The sequence below is a fragment of the Salmo salar genome, chromosome 14 (assembly GCF_965601325.2).
Source record: "Salmo salar chromosome 14, fSalSal1, whole genome shotgun sequence".
NCBI classification, from domain to species: Eukaryota; Metazoa; Chordata; class Actinopteri; order Salmoniformes; family Salmonidae; genus Salmo; species Salmo salar.
The window spans coordinates 103,655,307-103,674,790 of NC_138304.1; the positions used below are offsets into that span (position 1 = coordinate 103,655,307).

Below are 19,484 nucleotides of genomic sequence, written 5' to 3' on the forward strand. Positions count from 1 at the left end.
ACCATACTATATACAGGGTCAGTAAATACCATACTATATACAGTTAATACCATACTATATACAGGTAATACCATACTATATACAGGGTCAGTTAATACCATACTATATACAGTTAATACCATACTATATACAGGTAATACCATACTATTTACAGGGTCAGTTAATACCATACTATAGACAGGGTCAGTCAATACCATACTATATACAGGGTCAGTTCAATACCATACTATATACAGTTAATACCATACTATATACAGGGTCAGTTAATACCATACTATATACAGGGTCAGTTAATACCATACTATATACAGGGTCAGTTTATACCATACTATATACAGTTAATACCATACTATATACAGGGTCAGTTAATACCATACTATATACAGGGTCAGTTAATACCATACTATATACAGGGTCAGTTAATACCATACTATATACAGGGTCAGTTAATACCATACTATATACAGTTAATACCATACTATATACAGGTAATACCATACTATATACAGGGTCAGTTAATACCATACTATATACAGTTAATACCATACTATATACAGGTAATACCATACTATTTACAGGGTCAGTTAATACCATACTATATACAGGGCCAGTTCAATACCGTACTATATACAGTTAATACCATACTATATACAGGGTCAGTTAATACCATACTATATACAGGGTCAGTTAATACCATACTATATACAGTTAATACCATACTATATACAGGGTCAGTTAATAGCATACTATATACAGGGTCAGTTAATACCATACAATATACAAATTCAGTTCAATACCATACTATATACAGTTAATACCATACTATATACAGGGTCAGTTAATACCATACTATATACAGGGTCAGTTAATACCATACTATATACAGGGTCAGTTAATACCATACTATATACAGGGTCAGTTAATACCATACTATATACAGGGTCAGTTAATACCATACTATATACAGGGCCAGTTCAATACCGTACTATATACAGTTAATACCATACTATATACAGGGTCAGTTAATACCATACTATATACAGTTAATACCATACTATATACAGGGTCAGTTAATACCATACTATATACAGGGTCAGTAAATACCATACTATATACAGTTAATACCATACTATATACAGGTAATACCATACTATATACAGGGTCAGTTAATACCATACTATATACAGTTAATACCATACTATATACAGGTAATACCATACTATTTACAGGGTCAGTTAATACCATACTATAGACAGGGTCAGTCAATACCATACTATATACAGGGTCAGTTCAATACCATACTATATACAGTTAATACCATACTATATACAGGGTCAGTTAATACCATACTATATACAGGGTCAGTTAATACCATACTATATACAGGGTCAGTTTATACCATACTATATACAGTTAATACCATACTATATACAGGGTCAGTTAATACCATACTATATACAGGGTCAGTTAATACCATACTATATACAGGGTCAGTTAATACCATACTATATACAGGGTCAGTTAATACCATACTATATACAGTTAATACCATACTATATACAGGTAATACCATACTATATACAGGGTCAGTTAATACCATACTATATACAGTTAATACCATACTATATACAGGTAATACCATACTACTTACAGGGTCAGTTAATACCATACTATAGACAGGGTCAGTCAATACCATACTATATACAGGGTCAGTTCAATACCATACTATATACAGTTAAAACCATACTATATACAGGGTCAGTTAATACCATACTATATACAGGGTCAGTTAATACCATACTATATACAGGGTCAGTTTATACCATACTATATACAGTTAATACCATACTATATACAGGGTCAGTTAATACCATACTATATACAGGGTCAGTTAATACCATATTATATACAGGGTCAGTTAATACCATACTATATACAGGGTCAGTTAATACCATACTATATACAGTTAATACCATACTATATACAGTTAATACCGTACTATATACAGGGTCAGTTAATACCATACTATATACAGTTAATACCATACTATATACAGGGTCAGTTAATACCATACTATATACCGGGTCAGTTAATACCATACTATATACAGGGTCAGTTCAATACCATACTATATACAGTTAATACCATACTATATACAGGGTCAGTTAATACCATACTATATACAGGGTCAGTTAATACCATACTATATACAGGGTCAGTTTATACCATACTATATACAGTTAATACCATACTATATACAGGGTCAGTTAATACCATACTATATACAGGGTCAGTTAATACCATACTATATACAGGGTCAGTTAATACCATACTATATACAGGGCCAGTTCAATACCGTACTATATACAGTTAATACCATACTATATACAGGGTCAGTTAATACCATACTATATAACCATACTATATACAGGGTCAGTTAATACCATACTATATACAGGGTCAGTTAATACCATACTATATACAGGGTCAGTAAATACCATACTATATACAGTTAATACCATACTATATACAGGTAATACCATACTATATACAGGGTCAGTTAATACCATACTATATACAGTTAATACCATACTATATACAGGTAATACCATACTATTTACAGGGTCAGTTAATACCATACTATAGACAGGGTCAGTCAATACCATACTATATACAGGGTCAGTTCAATACCATACTATATACAGTTAATACCATACTATATACAGGGTCAGTTAATACCATACTATATACAGGGTCAGTTAATACCATACTATATACAGGGTCAGTTTATACCATACTATATACAGTTAATACCATACTATATACAGGGTCAGTTAATACCATACTATATACAGGGTCAGTTAATACCATACTATATACAGGGTCAGTTAATACCATACTATATACAGGGTCAGTTAATACCATACTATATACAGTTAATACCATACTATATACAGGTAATACCATACTATATACAGGGTCAGTTAATACCATACTATATACAGTTAATACCATACTATATACAGGTAATACCATACTATTTACAGGGTCAGTTAATACCATACTATATACAGGGCCAGTTCAATACCGTACTATATACAGTTAATACCATACTATATACAGGGTCAGTTAATACCATACTATATACAGGGTCAGTTAATACCATACTATATACAGTTAATACCATACTATATACAGGGTCAGTTAATAGCATACTATATACAGGGTCAGTTAATACCATACAATATACAAATATCAGTTCAATACCATACTATATACAGGTTAATACCATACTATATACAGGGTCAGTTAATACCATACTATATACAGGGTCAGTTAATACCATACTATATACAGGGTCAGTTAATACCATACTATATACAGGGTCAGTTAATACCATACTATATACAGGGTCAGTTAATACCATACTATATACAGGGCCAGTTCAATACCGTACTATATACAGTTAATACCATACTATATACAGGGTCAGTTAATACCATACTATATACAGTTAATACCATACTATATACAGGGTCAGTTAATACCATACTATATACAGGGTCAGTAAATACCATACTATATACAGTTAATACCATACTATATACAGGTAATACCATACTATATACAGGGTCAGTTAATACCATACTATATACAGTTAATACCATACTATATACAGGTAATACCATACTATTTACAGGGTCAGTTAATACCATACTATAGACAGGGTCAGTCAATACCATACTATATACAGGGTCAGTTCAATACCATACTATATACAGTTAATACCATACTATATACAGGGTCAGTTAATACCATACTATATACAGGGTCAGTTAATACCATACTATATACAGGGTCAGTTTATTCCATACTATATACAGTTAATACCATACTATATACAGGGTCAGTTAATACCATACTATATACAGGGTCAGTTAATACCATACTATATACAGGGTCAGTTAATACCATACTATATACAGGGTCAGTTAATACCATACTATATACAGTTAATACCATACTATATACAGGTAATACCATACTATATACAGGGTCAGTTAATACCATACTATATACAGTTAATACCATACTATATACAGGTAATACCATACTACTTACAGGGTCAGTTAATACCATACTATAGACAGGGTCAGTCAATACCATACTATATACAGGGTCAGTTCAATACCATACTATATACAGTTAATACCATACTATATACAGGGTCAGTTAATACCATACTATATACAGGGTCAGTTAATACCATACTATATACAGGGTCAGTTTATACCATACTATATACAGTTAATACCATACTATATACAGGGTCAGTTAATACCATACTATATACAGGGTCAGTTAATACCATATTATATACAGGGTCAGTTAATACCATACTATATACAGGGTCAGTTAATACCATACTATATACAGTTAATACCATACTATATACAGTTAATACCGTACTATATACAGGGTCAGTTAATACCATACTATATACAGTTAATACCATACTATATACAGGGTCAGTTAATACCATACTATATACCGGGTCAGTTAATACCATACTATATACAGGGTCAGTTAATACCATACTATATACAGTTAATACCATACTATATACAGGGTCAGTTAATACCATACTATATACAGGGCCAGTTTAATACCATACTATATACAGGGTCAGTTTAATAACATGCTATATACAGGGTCAGTTAATACCATACTATATACAGTTTCAGTTAATACCATACTATATACAGGGTCAGTTAATACCATACTATATACAGTTAATACCATACTATATACAGGGTCAGTTAATACCATACTATATACAGGGTCAGTTAATACCATACTATATACAGGGTCAGTTAATACCATACTATATACAGGGTCAGTTAATACCATACTATATACAGGGTCAGTTAATACCATACTATATACAGTTAATACCATACTATATACAGGTAATACCATACTATATACAGGGTCAGTTAATACCATACTATATACAGTTAATACCATACTATATACAGGTAATACCATACTATTTACAGGGTCAGTTAATACCATACTATATACAGGGCCAGTTCAATACCGTACTATATACAGTTAATACCATACTATATACAGGGTCAGTTAATACCATACTATATACAGGGTCAGTTAATACCATACTATATACAGTTAATACCATACTATATACAGGGTCAGTTAATAGCATACTATATACAGGGTCAGTTAATACCATACAATATACAGATTCAGTTCAATACCATACTATATACAGTTAATACCATACTATATACAGGGTCAGTTAATACCATACTATATACAGGGTCAGTTAATACCATACTATATACAGGGTCAGTTAATACCATACTATATACAGGGTCAGTTAATACCATACTATATACAGGGTCAGTTAATACCATACTATATACAGGGTCAGTTAATACCATACTATATACAGGGCCAGTTCAATACCGTACTATATACAGTTAATACCATACTATATACAGGGTCAGTTAATACCATACTATATACAGTTAATACCATACTATATACAGGGTCAGTTAATACCATACTATATACAGGGTCAGTAAATACCATACTATATACAGTTAATACCATACTATATACAGGTAATACCATACTATATACAGGGTCAGTTAATACCATACTATATACAGTTAATACCATACTATATACAGGTAATACCATACTATTTACAGGGTCAGTTAATACCATACTATAGACAGGGTCAGTCAATACCATACTATATACAGGGTCAGTTCAATACCATACTATATACAGTTAATACCATACTATATACAGGGTCAGTTAATACCATACTATATACAGGGTCAGTTAATACCATACTATATACAGGGTCAGTTTATACCATACTATATACAGTTAATACCATACTATATACAGGGTCAGTTAATACCATACTATATACAGGGTCAGTTAATACCATACTATATACAGGGTCAGTTAATACCATACTATATACAGTTAATACCATACTATATACAGGGTCAGTCAATACCATACTATATACAGGATCAGTTAACACCATACTATATACAGGATCAGTTCATACCATACTATATACAGGGTCAGTCAATACCATACTATATACAGTTAATACCATACTATATACAGGGTCAGTCAATACCATACTATATACAGGATCAGTTAACACCATACTATATACAGGATCAGTTAATACCATACTATATACAGTTAATACCATACTATATACAGGGTCAGTTAATACCATACTATATACAGGGTCAGTTAATACCATACTATATACAGGGTCAGTTAATACCATACTATATACAGTTAATACCATACTATATACAGGGTCAGTCAATACCATACTATATACAGTTAATACCATACTATATACAGTTAATACCATACTATATACAGTTAATACCATACTATATACAGGGTCAGTTAATACCATACTATATACAGTTAATACCATACTATATACAGGGTCAGTTAATACCATACTATATACAGTTAATACCATACTATATACAGGATCAGTTAATACCATACTATATACAGGATCAGATAATACCATACTATATACAGTTAATACCATACTATATACAGGGTCAGTTAATACCATACTATATACAGGGTCAGTTAATACCATACTATATACAGGATCAGTTAATACCATACTATATACAGGGTCAGTCAATACCATACTATATACAGTTAATACCATACTATATACAGGGTCGGGTTAATACCATACTATATACAGTTAATACCATACTATATACAGGGTCAGTTAATACCATACTATATACAGGTTCAGTTAATACCATACTATATACAGGGTCAGTTAATACCATACTATATACAGTTAATACCATACTATATACAGGGTCAGTCAATACCATACTATATACAGGGTCAGTTAATACCATACTATATACAGGGTCAGTTAATACCATACTATATACAGGGTCAGTCAATACCATACTATATACAGGGTCAGTTAATACCATACTATATACAGGGTCAGTCAATACCATACTATATACAGGGTCAGTCAATACCATACTATATACAGGGTCAGTTAATACCATACTATATACAGGGGCAGTTAATACCATACTATATACAGGGTCAGTCAATACCATACTATATACAGGGTCAGTTAATACCATACTATATACAGGGTCAGTTAATACCATACTATATACAGGGTCAGTCAATACCATACTATATACAGGGTCAGTTAATACCATACTATATACAGGGTCAGTTTAATACCATACTATATACAGGGTCAGTTAATACCATACTATATACAGTTAATACCATACTATATACAGGGTCAGTTAATACCATACTATGTACAGGGTCAGTTAATACCATACTATATACAGGGTCAATTAATACCATACTATATACAGGGTCAGTTAATACCATACTATATACAGTTAATACCATACTATATACAGGGTCAGTTAATACCATACTATATACAGGGTCACTTAATACCATACTATATACAGGGTCAGTTAATACCATACTATATACAGTTCATACCATACTATATACAGTTAATACCATACTATATACAGGCGCCCTCAGTTAATACCATACTATATACAGTTAATACCATACTATATCAGGGCAGCCTCTAATACGCCATACTATATACAGGGTCAGTTAATACCATACTATATACAGTTAATACCATACTATATACAGGGTCAGTTAATACCATACTATATACAGTTAATACCATACTATATACAGGGTCAGTCAATACCATACTATATACAGTTAATACCATACTATATACAGTTAATGATGCCATACTATATACAGGATCAGTTAACACCATACTATATACAGGATCAGTTCATACCATACTATATACAGGGTCAGTCAATACCATACTATATACAGTTAATACCATACTATATACAGGGTCAGTCAATACCATACTATATACAGGATCAGTTAACACCATACTATATACAGGATCAGTTAATACCATACTATATACAGTTAATACCATACTATATACAGGGTCAGTTAATACCATACTATATACAGGGTCAGTTAATACCATACTATATACAGTTAATACCATACTATATACAGGGTCAGTTATTACCATACTATATACAGGGTCAGTTAATACCATACTATATACAGGGTCAGTTAATACCATACTATATACAGGATCAGTTAATACCATACTATATACAGTTAATACCATACTATATACAGTTAATACCATACTATATACAGGGTCAGTTAATACCATACTATATACAGTTAATACCATACTATATACAGGGTCAGTTAATACCATACTATATACAGGGTCAGTTAATACCATACTATATACAGTTAATACCATACTATATACAGGGTCAGTTAATACCATACTATATACAGTTAATACCATACTATATACAGTTAATACCATACTATATACAGTTAATACCATACTATATACAGGGTCAGTTAATACCATACTTACAATGTGCAGGGGGCTCCCGAGTGGCGCAGAATTAAAAGAAAAAGCCATATCTCAGACTGGCCAATAAAAAGACAAGTTTAAGATGGGCAAAAGAACACAGACACTGGACAGAGGAACTCTGCCTAGAAGGCCAGCATCCCGGAGTCGCCTCTTCACTGTTGACGTTGAGACTGGTGTTTTGAGGGTACTATTAAATGAAGCTGCCAGTTGAGGACTTGTGTTTCTCAAACTAGACACTGTAATGTACTTGTCCTCTTGCTCAGTTGTGCACCGGGGCCTCCCACTCTTTCTATTCTGGTTAGCGCCAGTTTGCGTTGTTCTGTGAAGGGAGTAGTACACAGCGTTGTACGAGATCTTCAGTTTCTTGGCAATTTCTCACATGTAATAGCCTTCATTTCTCAGAACAAGAATAGACTGACGAGTTTCAGAAAAAGGTTCTTTGTTTCTGGTCATTTTGAGCCTGGAATCGAACCCACAAATACTGATGCTCCAGATATTCAACTAGTTTAAAGAAGGCCAGTTTTATTGCTTCTTTAAGCAGGGCAACAGTTTTCAGCTGTGCTAACATACATGCAAAAAGTGTGGAAGCTAAAGCTTGGTCGCAAATGGGTCTTCCAAATGGACAATGACCCAAAGCATACTTCCAAAGTTGTGGCAAAATGGCTTAAGGACAACAAAGTCAAGGTATTGGAGTGGCCATCACAAAGCCCTGACCTCAATCCCATCGAAAATTTGTGGGCAGAACTGAAAAAGTCTGTGCGAGCAAGGAGGCCTAGAAACCCAACTCAGTTACACCAGCTCTGTCAGAAGGAATGGGCCAAAATTCACCCAACTTATTGTGGGAAGCTTGTGGAAGGCTTCCCGAAACGATTGACCCAAGTTAAACAATTTAAAGGCAATGCTACCAAATACTAATTGAATGTATGTAAACTTCTGACCCACTGGGAATGTGATGAAATAAATAAAAGCTGAAATAAATCATTCTCTTTACTATTATTCTGATATTTCACATTCTTAAAATAAAGTGGTGATCTTAACTGACCCCTAAGACAGGTAATTTTTTACTAGGATGAAATGTCAGGAATTATGAAAAACTGAGTTTAAATATATTTGGCTAAGGTGTATGTAAACTTCTGACTTCAACTGTATGTGTCTAGGTGGGTGAGGGCAGTGTGGAGCGCAATTGAGATTGTGTCATGGGTCTGTTGAGGTGGTATGCAAATTAGAGTGAGTCTCAAGGGTGTCTGGGATGGTGGAGTTAATGTGTTGCCATAACCAGCCTCTAAAAGCACATCCTGATTACAGATGTGAGTGCTACAGGGTGGTAGTTATTGTGGCATGAAAACTTAGAGTTCTTGGGGACAGGAATTACAGACTGGGACAAAGAGAGGTTGAAAATTGTTGTGCATATGCCTGCCAGCTGTTCTGCACATGCTTTGAGAAAACACCCTGGAATACCTTTAGGCCCCGCAGCCTTGACCTGATTAAAAACCTTTCTCACGTCGGCCTCAGAGAGCGAGACCACCCAATCGTCTTAACATTAATTAAAAGCAAATCTGGTAAAAATCTTATGTTTAATGCCAAAAGGAGCCTTCGTCCAATATTCTCCAATGGGAGAATCTGTTTTTCTGTAGTCCCGTCCATTAAGTGCTGTCAATCAATATTATTTAACGTACCAGTTACAGCCAATCAGAGCTGCTAACAGGGGTGCAGGGTCTGTCTGGCCGCCTATTGGCTCTTTCACCAAATCAGATCACTAAACTTCCTCATACACCAGAGCGTGCTTTGTGCTTAACTCAGCGACGACTTAAACACCATGGACTCAGTTATGGGCTATCAGAAATGTTAGCCTAGCAACACCTAGCCTGCAACATGGCTTGTTTCAGAAACCGTTATCCTATCAACATCTAGCCTGCAACATGGCTTGTTTTCATTAACTTTATCCTATCAACATCTAGCCTGCAACATGGCTTGTTTTCAAAGTTGAGCATCATGGTCTATGTCATCAGTACAGATCACTCCGTGATGTCAGCGTTTTTAGATAAACTGAAAAGCTAACTTTGCAACGAGATGAAGTCCCCACAGAGGTGATGCAATTTATTACAGGGACTTGTTCTCTACTGATGCAGGGGAGAGACTTCTCTTCAAAAAGCAGGGCAACTGAGAAATGCCATGCATTAAAAAAAAAAGTGTATGTGTAGAAAAAATAACAATAAACAAGACAGAAAATAACTAAATGATAAAGAAATAGAAAACAGAATATGATGCTGGTCAACTGAGATAAAATGTCTCCTATGTGTAGGTGAATGAAAAGATGAAGCTATGTACAAACGGACAGGAAAGTAGAAATGTATGAATTAGGCTAATCTTCAAGCACTTAAAAGGATATTTTTTTTTTGCAACATTTTAATGTTAATAAAAGTGCTTCATAAGATTAGAATTGTGTTTGTGTCTTGTTTTACATATATATATACATATATTTAGTTTTTTTTATATATATATATATATATATATATATATATATAAAACAGTGTAGGTTCCGTCCCTCTCTTCGCCCCAACCTGGGCTCGAACCAGGGACCCTTGTACACATCAACAACTGACACCCCACGAAGAATCGTTACCCATCACGCCACAAAAGCCGCGGCTTTATATATAGCGGTTTTAGGAAGATCAATCCCACGTAGAGCACGTAGAGCATGTCTGACCCCCCTGTAAATAACCATTTAAAAAAAAATGAAAGTCTGGCCCCTTAAGATTATAGTTGAATAACCCTGCTATATACCATTATCATGCATGGGGTCAGATAGAGATATGGACAGATTGGATCCTTGGTATCTAGTACTTTTCTGAGGTCTATTCTGCATTTTCCATTAAAACTCAATTTTCCTTTTAAACACTTCTGTGCTGAACTAGTGTATGCCTACCTGCACTGAGGAATCATTCATTCCTAGCTTTCTAGCATCCAACCCCCTTCATACAGTATTGAAATAGATGAGACCACATTTCTGACTTAATACATATGAATACCAAGCCTTGGTATGAAACAGTGTCACACATTGCAAGAGATTTAACAAGGTGAATGTCCATTCTTATCACTGGCCTACACAATTGGTGCTGTTGCCCCTTCAGTTCAGTTCAGGAAGGAATGCCAAGACTTTGGACTGCAACAAGTCTCCATTGTGACATTCCACACACATTAGATAGAGAGACTAGTCACATGCCAACCTAAATACCTACACTGAAGGCCAATAGAAAGTAGCTCTATGAAATTAAGAGAATGTAGAGAGCATATTTAATACAAGTTATTCTGTTTATCCAAGAAGTGCATCACAGATATATATATAACATATAAAAATGTAACGTGTTTCTTTCAGTGTAGTTGAGGATGAGGAAATGATAAGAACATTAAAGTGAACCGTAAATTATACTTGAGAAGTGTGTGTAGCCCGGGACTCTGTTCTTTCTAGCAGCTGGTGTCTTGGACCATAGTCAAGAAACAGATGTTTCAGATGGGTGGGTCATTTTCACAAAGCAGTGGGGCAGCGAGGGGCAGCAGCAATGCAGTCACTAAGCCTATAGCCTTCCGCAGCCACATTACAACCAATACTGTTCAAAAAACCATTTTGAAAACTGCCACCTAGGCTAAAAAAACTTTGTGGGCAGTAAGGTCATTATGGCAAATTGGCTACATCCACACTTATGCATGGAATTATATATATATATATGAGCTTTTCATAGTCAGTTTCACAGTCCAATGTTGAACTTATAACGTACCTGATGAGTCTGTGTGGGTCTCTGAACCGGAGGACACCGACGGTTTCTTAAACGTTCCCCCGGTTAGCGGGAAGGCGAGAACAGCAGCCGGGTCCACACAATCCGTCGCCGGGCTACCGAGAACTGGAACAGCCGCGTCCACTGGTACCGTCACGCACTGCGCCCTCCCGGCGGTGCTGATGGCAGCTCCCAACGCCTGCACGGGCAGTTTAGTCGGCACCGACACCTGACAGGAGGCAAGCCGCTCCCCGACAACTTTCTCCAGCTGCTTGCCCGCCGAAAAGCTACTCCACATGCAGTCCTGTACGATAATGGAGCTCAGGTTCCCCAAAGCCTCGTCGGCGGAGCTGAGTTTACACGGCACATCCTGGTCGTCCTCTTGACCCAAAAACTGAGACACCCACTCGAGTTTGTCCCCCAGCGAAGGGTAGACCATCCCGACCCCGGCGGCCCCCTCCAAAGTCCGGATAGGAGACATGGGCGGGGTTGGTACTAGTTCGAATTTCTTCCATATGTCCTCGCTGGGCGCAGTGGATTTAGAGAAATCCTCGTCCGGATCGTGGTCGTCGTAGAAATAATGTTGGTAGTGATCGTACTCCATCTCCCAGCCGGACTCATAGCGAGAAGAGGCGGTGGAGTTTATTCCCGGCATCTAGAGGTCAGGGCAGGCGTGGTTGAGGAAGCGCACTCTGTGAACTGATCTCCGTTATCTCTAGTCTACCTTGGAACAGAGAGAGGGTACTTGGAATCAGCCTAGCACGTTGGACTGCTATGATAAACACAATAGTCTGTTATGATAAAACGACATAACAACAAGTTTCGCAACATAGTTGCATTACATAATAAAACAGTCCAACTGCACCGGGGAAATAGAGCTACAGGTCAGCAACCCTCTGTTTGTCGGCTAAAAACCAAAACCAAACCAAACGTCCTGTATGTTTCTTTAGGGTTACGTGGCTAATAAAATGCCGTTTAAATGGATGCTAAAACAACAATTCCCAAGATGTCTCAATAAAAAAAAAGTGTTGAGTCTTTAGAGCAACACTCAACGTTTTACGGTAACCAAAACAAACCGTTATCTCACATAGCACTGAGAGGCAGGAGAGCAAATAAATAGCAATCCACTGGTAGGCCTAAATCTAACATAATTATTAATTAAATAACAACAGGCGTGTTCACAAACCCAAACTTCTGAAACACTGCGATGTATGTCTTCTAGTAATGGGCGAGAGTAAAGAAACAGAACACACTTCCGTCCGGGGATGGAGAAAAAAAAAAAAATATATATATATATATATTTTTTTTATCTTTGTTAAATATTTGAATAATCCTTTTAGCGTTGGTGAAATTGAACGGGCGTCTTCTTAATGAATTCCTATAATGCGTAGTAACCAACACAGCGACGCTGAAGCTTCTTGCGGTAAATTACTCTCAATAAATAGCTGTTGTTTACCACTTGAACGCTCAAACTGGGAAAAGTAACTCGTAGGTCTACTTTCCACATCCAGTAACTTAGATAGATTTCACAATAGACACTTGACAACCGGACTACTGCACTATATGATGCGGGAGAGAAAGACGGGGATTTGCATAAAAGGCGGGGGGAGAGGAGAAAAGCCACGCCTGCCGTTTAAAGGGACACAGTCCTTTTTCAGAGTCCCTTTTCAATGAGTCCTTTTTCAAGGAGTCCCTTTTCAGAGTCCTTTTTCAGAGTCCCTTTTCAATGAGTCCCTTTTCAGAGTCCTTTTCAAGGAGTCCCTTTTCAATGAGTCCTTTTTCAAAGAGTCCTTTTTCAAAGAGTCCTTTTTCAATGAGTCCTTTTTCAAAGAGTCCTTTTTCAAAGAGTCCTTTTTCAATGAGTCCTTTTTCAAAGAGTCCTTTTTCAAGGAGTCCCTTTTCAGAGTCCTTTTTCAAAGAGTCCTTTTTCAATGAGTCCTTTTTCAAAGAGTCCTTTTTCAAAGAGTCCTTTTTCAAAGAGTCCTTTTTCAATGAGTCCTTTTTCAAGGAGTCCTTTTTCAAAGAGTCCTTTTTCAAAGAGTCCTTTTTCAAGGAGTCCTTTTTCAAAGAGTCCTTTTTCAGAGTCCCTTTTCAAAGAGTCCTTTTTCAAAGAGTCCTTTTTCAAAGAGTCCTTTTTCAGAGTCCCTTTTCAAAGAGTCCTTTTTCGAAGAGTCCTTTTTCAAGGAGTCATTTTTCAAGGAGTCCTTTTTCAAAGACTCCTTTTTCAGAGTCCCTTTTCAAAGAGTCCTTTTTCAGAGTCCTTTTTCAAGGAATCCTTTTTCAAGGAGTCCCTTTTCAAAGTCCTTTTTCAAGGAATCCTTTTTCTAGGAGTCCTTTTTCAAGCATGTCATGATGCAACATTACAAGACTGTGATTTAATAACCACGTGACCATGATATAGACCTCACCCGACCCACGGCTTGTTCACCCTGCTGTGCGTCAAGGCTGCGACAGAGAGACAGATATATATACAAGCCGGGCTCCGACTAGTATCCTGCACTGAACATAAGACACTGTCTCTAAGCCAGCTACCTTCGATACTCCACTCTGCATCTTAGACACTGGTTTAATTCTAATAATGTTTACATAATGTTTTATCACTCAGTATATCCTACTGTATTCTAGTCATGGCTCATCCTATATAACTACTGCTGTACTCACCTTTTCAATTCATATACTGTCCAAACTGTCTATACACACAATTATATATAACTACTGTCTATACACACAATTATATATATATATATATATATATATATATATATATATATATATATATATATATATATATATATATATATATATATATATATACTGTCTATGCACACAATGATATATAACTACTGTATATACACACCATCCTATATAACTACTGTCTATACACACCATCCTATATAACTACTGTCTATACACACAATGATATATAACTACTGTCTATATACACCATCCTATATAACTACTGTCTATGCTGTCTATACACACAATGATATATAACTACTGTCTATATACACCATCCTATATAACTACTGTCTATGCTGTCTATACACACAATGATATATAACTACTGTCTATATACACCATCCTATATAACTACTGTCTATATACACCATCCTATATAACTACTGTCTATACTGTCTATACACACAATGATATATAACTACTGTCTATACACACCATCCAGAAGCTAATGGTGTGTTCAAGACAACTGGGAACTTGGGAAAAACTAGGTCAAATCATGATGTCAGTGATCTTAAGGTCAGAAAAGCTCGGAAAAGCTTAAGGTCGGAAAGCTCTAGAAAGAGCCCCGAGTTGCCGACTTGGAATTCCTAGTTGGATGATCGTTCAAAATGAATTTTCACAGTCAGAGCTCGTTTTTTTCTCTCCCCGAGTTCACAGATGTCTTATTAAACCCACTGAAGTCGGAGATTTCAGAGTTCCAAGTTCAGATCTCCCAGGTGTTTTGAACTGGGCATAATTTCCTGCAATTCTATCAAATTTGCTGTATTATCGACATAGCTCATTCTAATATTTCTACTACTGTACATTGTATTTTAGTTACATTGTTTATACACATTGCATATTTTCTTATATACTGGATTGTTGACATAGTTCAGTCTAATTGTATCTACTGCTGTACCTATCACTCATTGTATATCTTGTGTAATCCAGTGTCGATAGATATATACGTATTGATTACATTTGGAATACTGTTACAGTGCTATTTGAGCTGTTATTGGAATCTTGTGTGTGTGTCCGTGTGTGTGTCCGTGTGTATGTGTGTGTGTGTGTTGTGCCAAACATATGGCTGCGGTGTCTGATGTCCTCAGTGGATCTTAAGGCTCTTAAAGGCTCGAACACGTCGCACTGAATGTGCTTCTAGTGTTCGTCTGCCGATCGTTCAGCGCGTTGTGTTTTTACGTACCATCCGCTGTAGTCGTTTGACTGGCGACATTTTTCACTAGATCGTTGCTCACTTGGTTTGCAAATTACGCTCAGAGGTGCTAAGTACTCTCGGCCAGCAAACGGTATTGGTGTGCCAGAGCCTTTATAGTATGTCTGCGATCAATAGCATCTTGATGATGTGAAAGACCCTCCGTGTCACAAACACCCACGCATCTCAGTCGATAGTGAAGCCAATCCAGTGTTCTGCTCTTTTAGGCCACGTGTATCTGCTCACCAGCTGATCACACACACACACACACACACACACACACACACACACACACACACACACACACACACACACACACACACACACACACACACACACACACACACACACACACACACACACACACACACACACACACACACACAATGCTGCTGCGCACACAACCTCCATCTGTCTCATTCAGTCCACCAGATCTACAGTCCCCCAACCTGACAGGGAATAGAGAGACTTAAAGGGTTCTCTCCCATTTCCCTGAGGAAGTTACATTACATAAAGACAGCTGAAGACTTTGATGCCTCTCACTGACTGACTCTCTCACTCACTCTCCAACTGAAGGGCTTTATTGGCATGGGAAACATATGTAAACATTGCCAAAGCAAGTGAAATAGATAAACAAAAATTCCAAAAGAATGAAGACATATTTCAAATGTCATATTACGTGAAAATAGTTCAAGTACAAAAGGGAAAATAAATAAACATAAATATGGGTTGTATTTACAATGGTGTTTGTTCTTCACTGGTTGCCCTTTTCTTGTGGCAACAGGTCACAAATCTTGCTGCTGTGATTTTATCACAGTTTATCAAAATTGGGTTTGTGTTACGCGGAGCGGCACAGGGGGATCCCAAAGGCGGACTTAGACGAGGAAACAGAGATGAATGAACCAATGTATTTATTGTAACACAGGGAGATATGGAGTGCAGATCCTTGGAAGCTTGGATGAGTTGTAGTAAACCAGATGTGAAGGCTGAGGTTGGAGTGTGCTGGGTTGGAACAGGGTAATCAGGTCCAGAGGGGAATCCAAGGGAGTGGTGATTCCAGAACAGGGTGGCAGGTTGGTGAGATGTGGAAGAGGAGACAGGAGCCAGAGACAGGGCGGCAAGACTGCAATGAAGAGGATAAACAGCGTCATGCAGGAAAACAGGTACAGCAGGGTAACAATAATGACTAGAAGCGTGAACTGACTGAGCAGAGATTACAATCTGGCAGAGTGGAAGTGGCAGAACTGAGTATTTGTAGAGGTCTTGATTATGGAACGAGTTGCAGCTGGTAGGGATCTGCTCTGACTCCAGCACACCTGTCTCCAACCACACAAACAGAAAGGGAGGGGGAGAGAGAGAGAGAGAGAGTCTGTACTGTGGGAATGGCTGCAGGTCAAGCAGACACCGGATAACCACTAGGGGGTGTGGCAGAAGCAGATGTGACAGTTTGTTTTTGAATTCTTTGTGTATCTGTGTAATCTGAGAGAAATATGTGTCTCTAATATGGTCATACATTTGGCAGGATGTTAGGACGTGCAGCTCAGTTTCCACCTCATTTTGTGTGCAGTGTGCACATAGCCTGTCTTCGCTTGAGAGCCAGGTCTGACTATTCCGGCCTTTCTCAATAGCAAGGCTATGCTCACTGAGTCTGTACATAGTCAAAGCTTTCCTTAAGTTTGGGTCAGTCACAGTGGTCAGGTATTCTGCCACTGTGTATTCTCTGTTTAGGGCCAAATAGCATTCTAGATTGCTTAGTTTTTTTGTTAATTCGTTCCAATCTGTCAAGTAATCACCTTTTTGTTTTCTCATGAATTGGTTGGGTCTAATTGTGTTGCTGTGGGATCTGTTTGTGTTTGTGAACAGAGCCCCAGGACCAGCTTGCTTAGGGGACTGAGATTTACTGTCAGGGCTCAGGTCTGACAGAATCTGTGCATAAGATCTAGATGCTGCTGTAGGCCCTCCTTGGTTGGGAACACAAGAACCAGATCATCAGCAAACAGTAGACATTTAACTTCAGATTCTAGTAGGATGAGGCCGGGTGCTGCAGACTGTTCTAGTGCCCTCGCCAATTCGTTGATATATATGTTGAAGAGGGTGGAGCTTAAGCTGCATCCCTGTCTTACCCCACGGCCCTATGGAAAGAAATTTGTTTTTTGTCAATTTTAACCGCACATTTGTGGTTTGTGTAAATGGATTTTATAATGTTGTATGTTTTTTCCTCAGCACCACTTTCCATCAATTTGTATAGCAGAACCTCATGTCAAATTGAGTCAAAAGCGTTTTTAAATCAACAAAGCATGAGAAGACTTTGCCTATGTTTTGTTTTGTTTGTTGGTCAATTAGGGAGTGCAGGCCCAACCCAACAGATCCACAGATGATGAAATCTCTATTGCACTCCACACTGCCCTTTCCCACCTGGACAAAAGGAACACATATGTGAGAATGTTATTCATTGACTTCAGCTCAGTGTTCAACACCATAGTGTCCTCAAAGCTCATCAATAAGCTAAGGACCCTGGGACTAAACACCTCCCTCTGCAACTGGATCCTGGTGGTAAGGATAGGTAACAACCTATCCACCACGCTGATCCTCCACACGGGAACCCCTCAGGGGTGCGTGCTCAGTCCCCTCCTTTACCCCCTATTCACTCATGACTTCATGGCCAGGCATGACACCAACACCACCATTAAGTTTGCAGATGACACAGCAGTGGTAGGCCTCATCCCCAACAAATATGAGACAGCCTATAGGAAGGAGGTCTGAGACCTGGCCGTGTGGTGCCAGGACAACAACCTCTCCCTCAACGTGATCAAAACAAAGGACATGATTGTGGACTACAGGAAAAGGATAGAAATGGATAGAAATGGATAGAAATGGATAGAAAACACTAAAGTTTCCAAAACTGTTAAAATAATGTCTGTGAGTATAACAGAACTGATATAGCAGGCAAAAACCGGAGGAGAATCCATCCGGGAATTTTGTTTTTGGAGGTAACACCATTTAAAATGCCTGTAAATAGGAAAATCAAAGGAATACCTCCCAGATTGCAGTTCCTGCGAAATAGTTTCAGGCTTGATTTTTGAAAAATGAGCTAATTTGAATTTGTAGTTTTTCTAGGTGGCTCCCATTTGGGCTGTAGTATTGTGGCGCGCGTGGATGAGAGCGCACACTTCGTTATTTATCTCCAGTAATGAACATACTATTCTCCATCTTAAATTGATCGTTTATTTACATATTAGGG

The 19,484-nt window shown here is 37.3% G+C and overlaps 1 protein-coding gene across 1 annotated transcript in view; it reads right to left on the reverse strand.

Moving 5' to 3' along the window:
* LOC106570728 (protein L-Myc-1b) overlaps window positions 1-13,979 on the reverse strand; it is a 28,563-nt gene extending 14,584 nt beyond the window's left edge. The window contains exon 1 of the mRNA XM_014143214.3: window positions 12,316-13,979. Within this exon, the coding sequence (XP_013998689.1) occupies window positions 12,316-12,967 (652 nt within the window). The 5' untranslated portion in view covers window positions 12,968-13,979. The remainder of the gene's footprint in view (window positions 1-12,315) is intronic.
* Window positions 13,980-19,484: the final 5,505 nt, after the last annotated feature.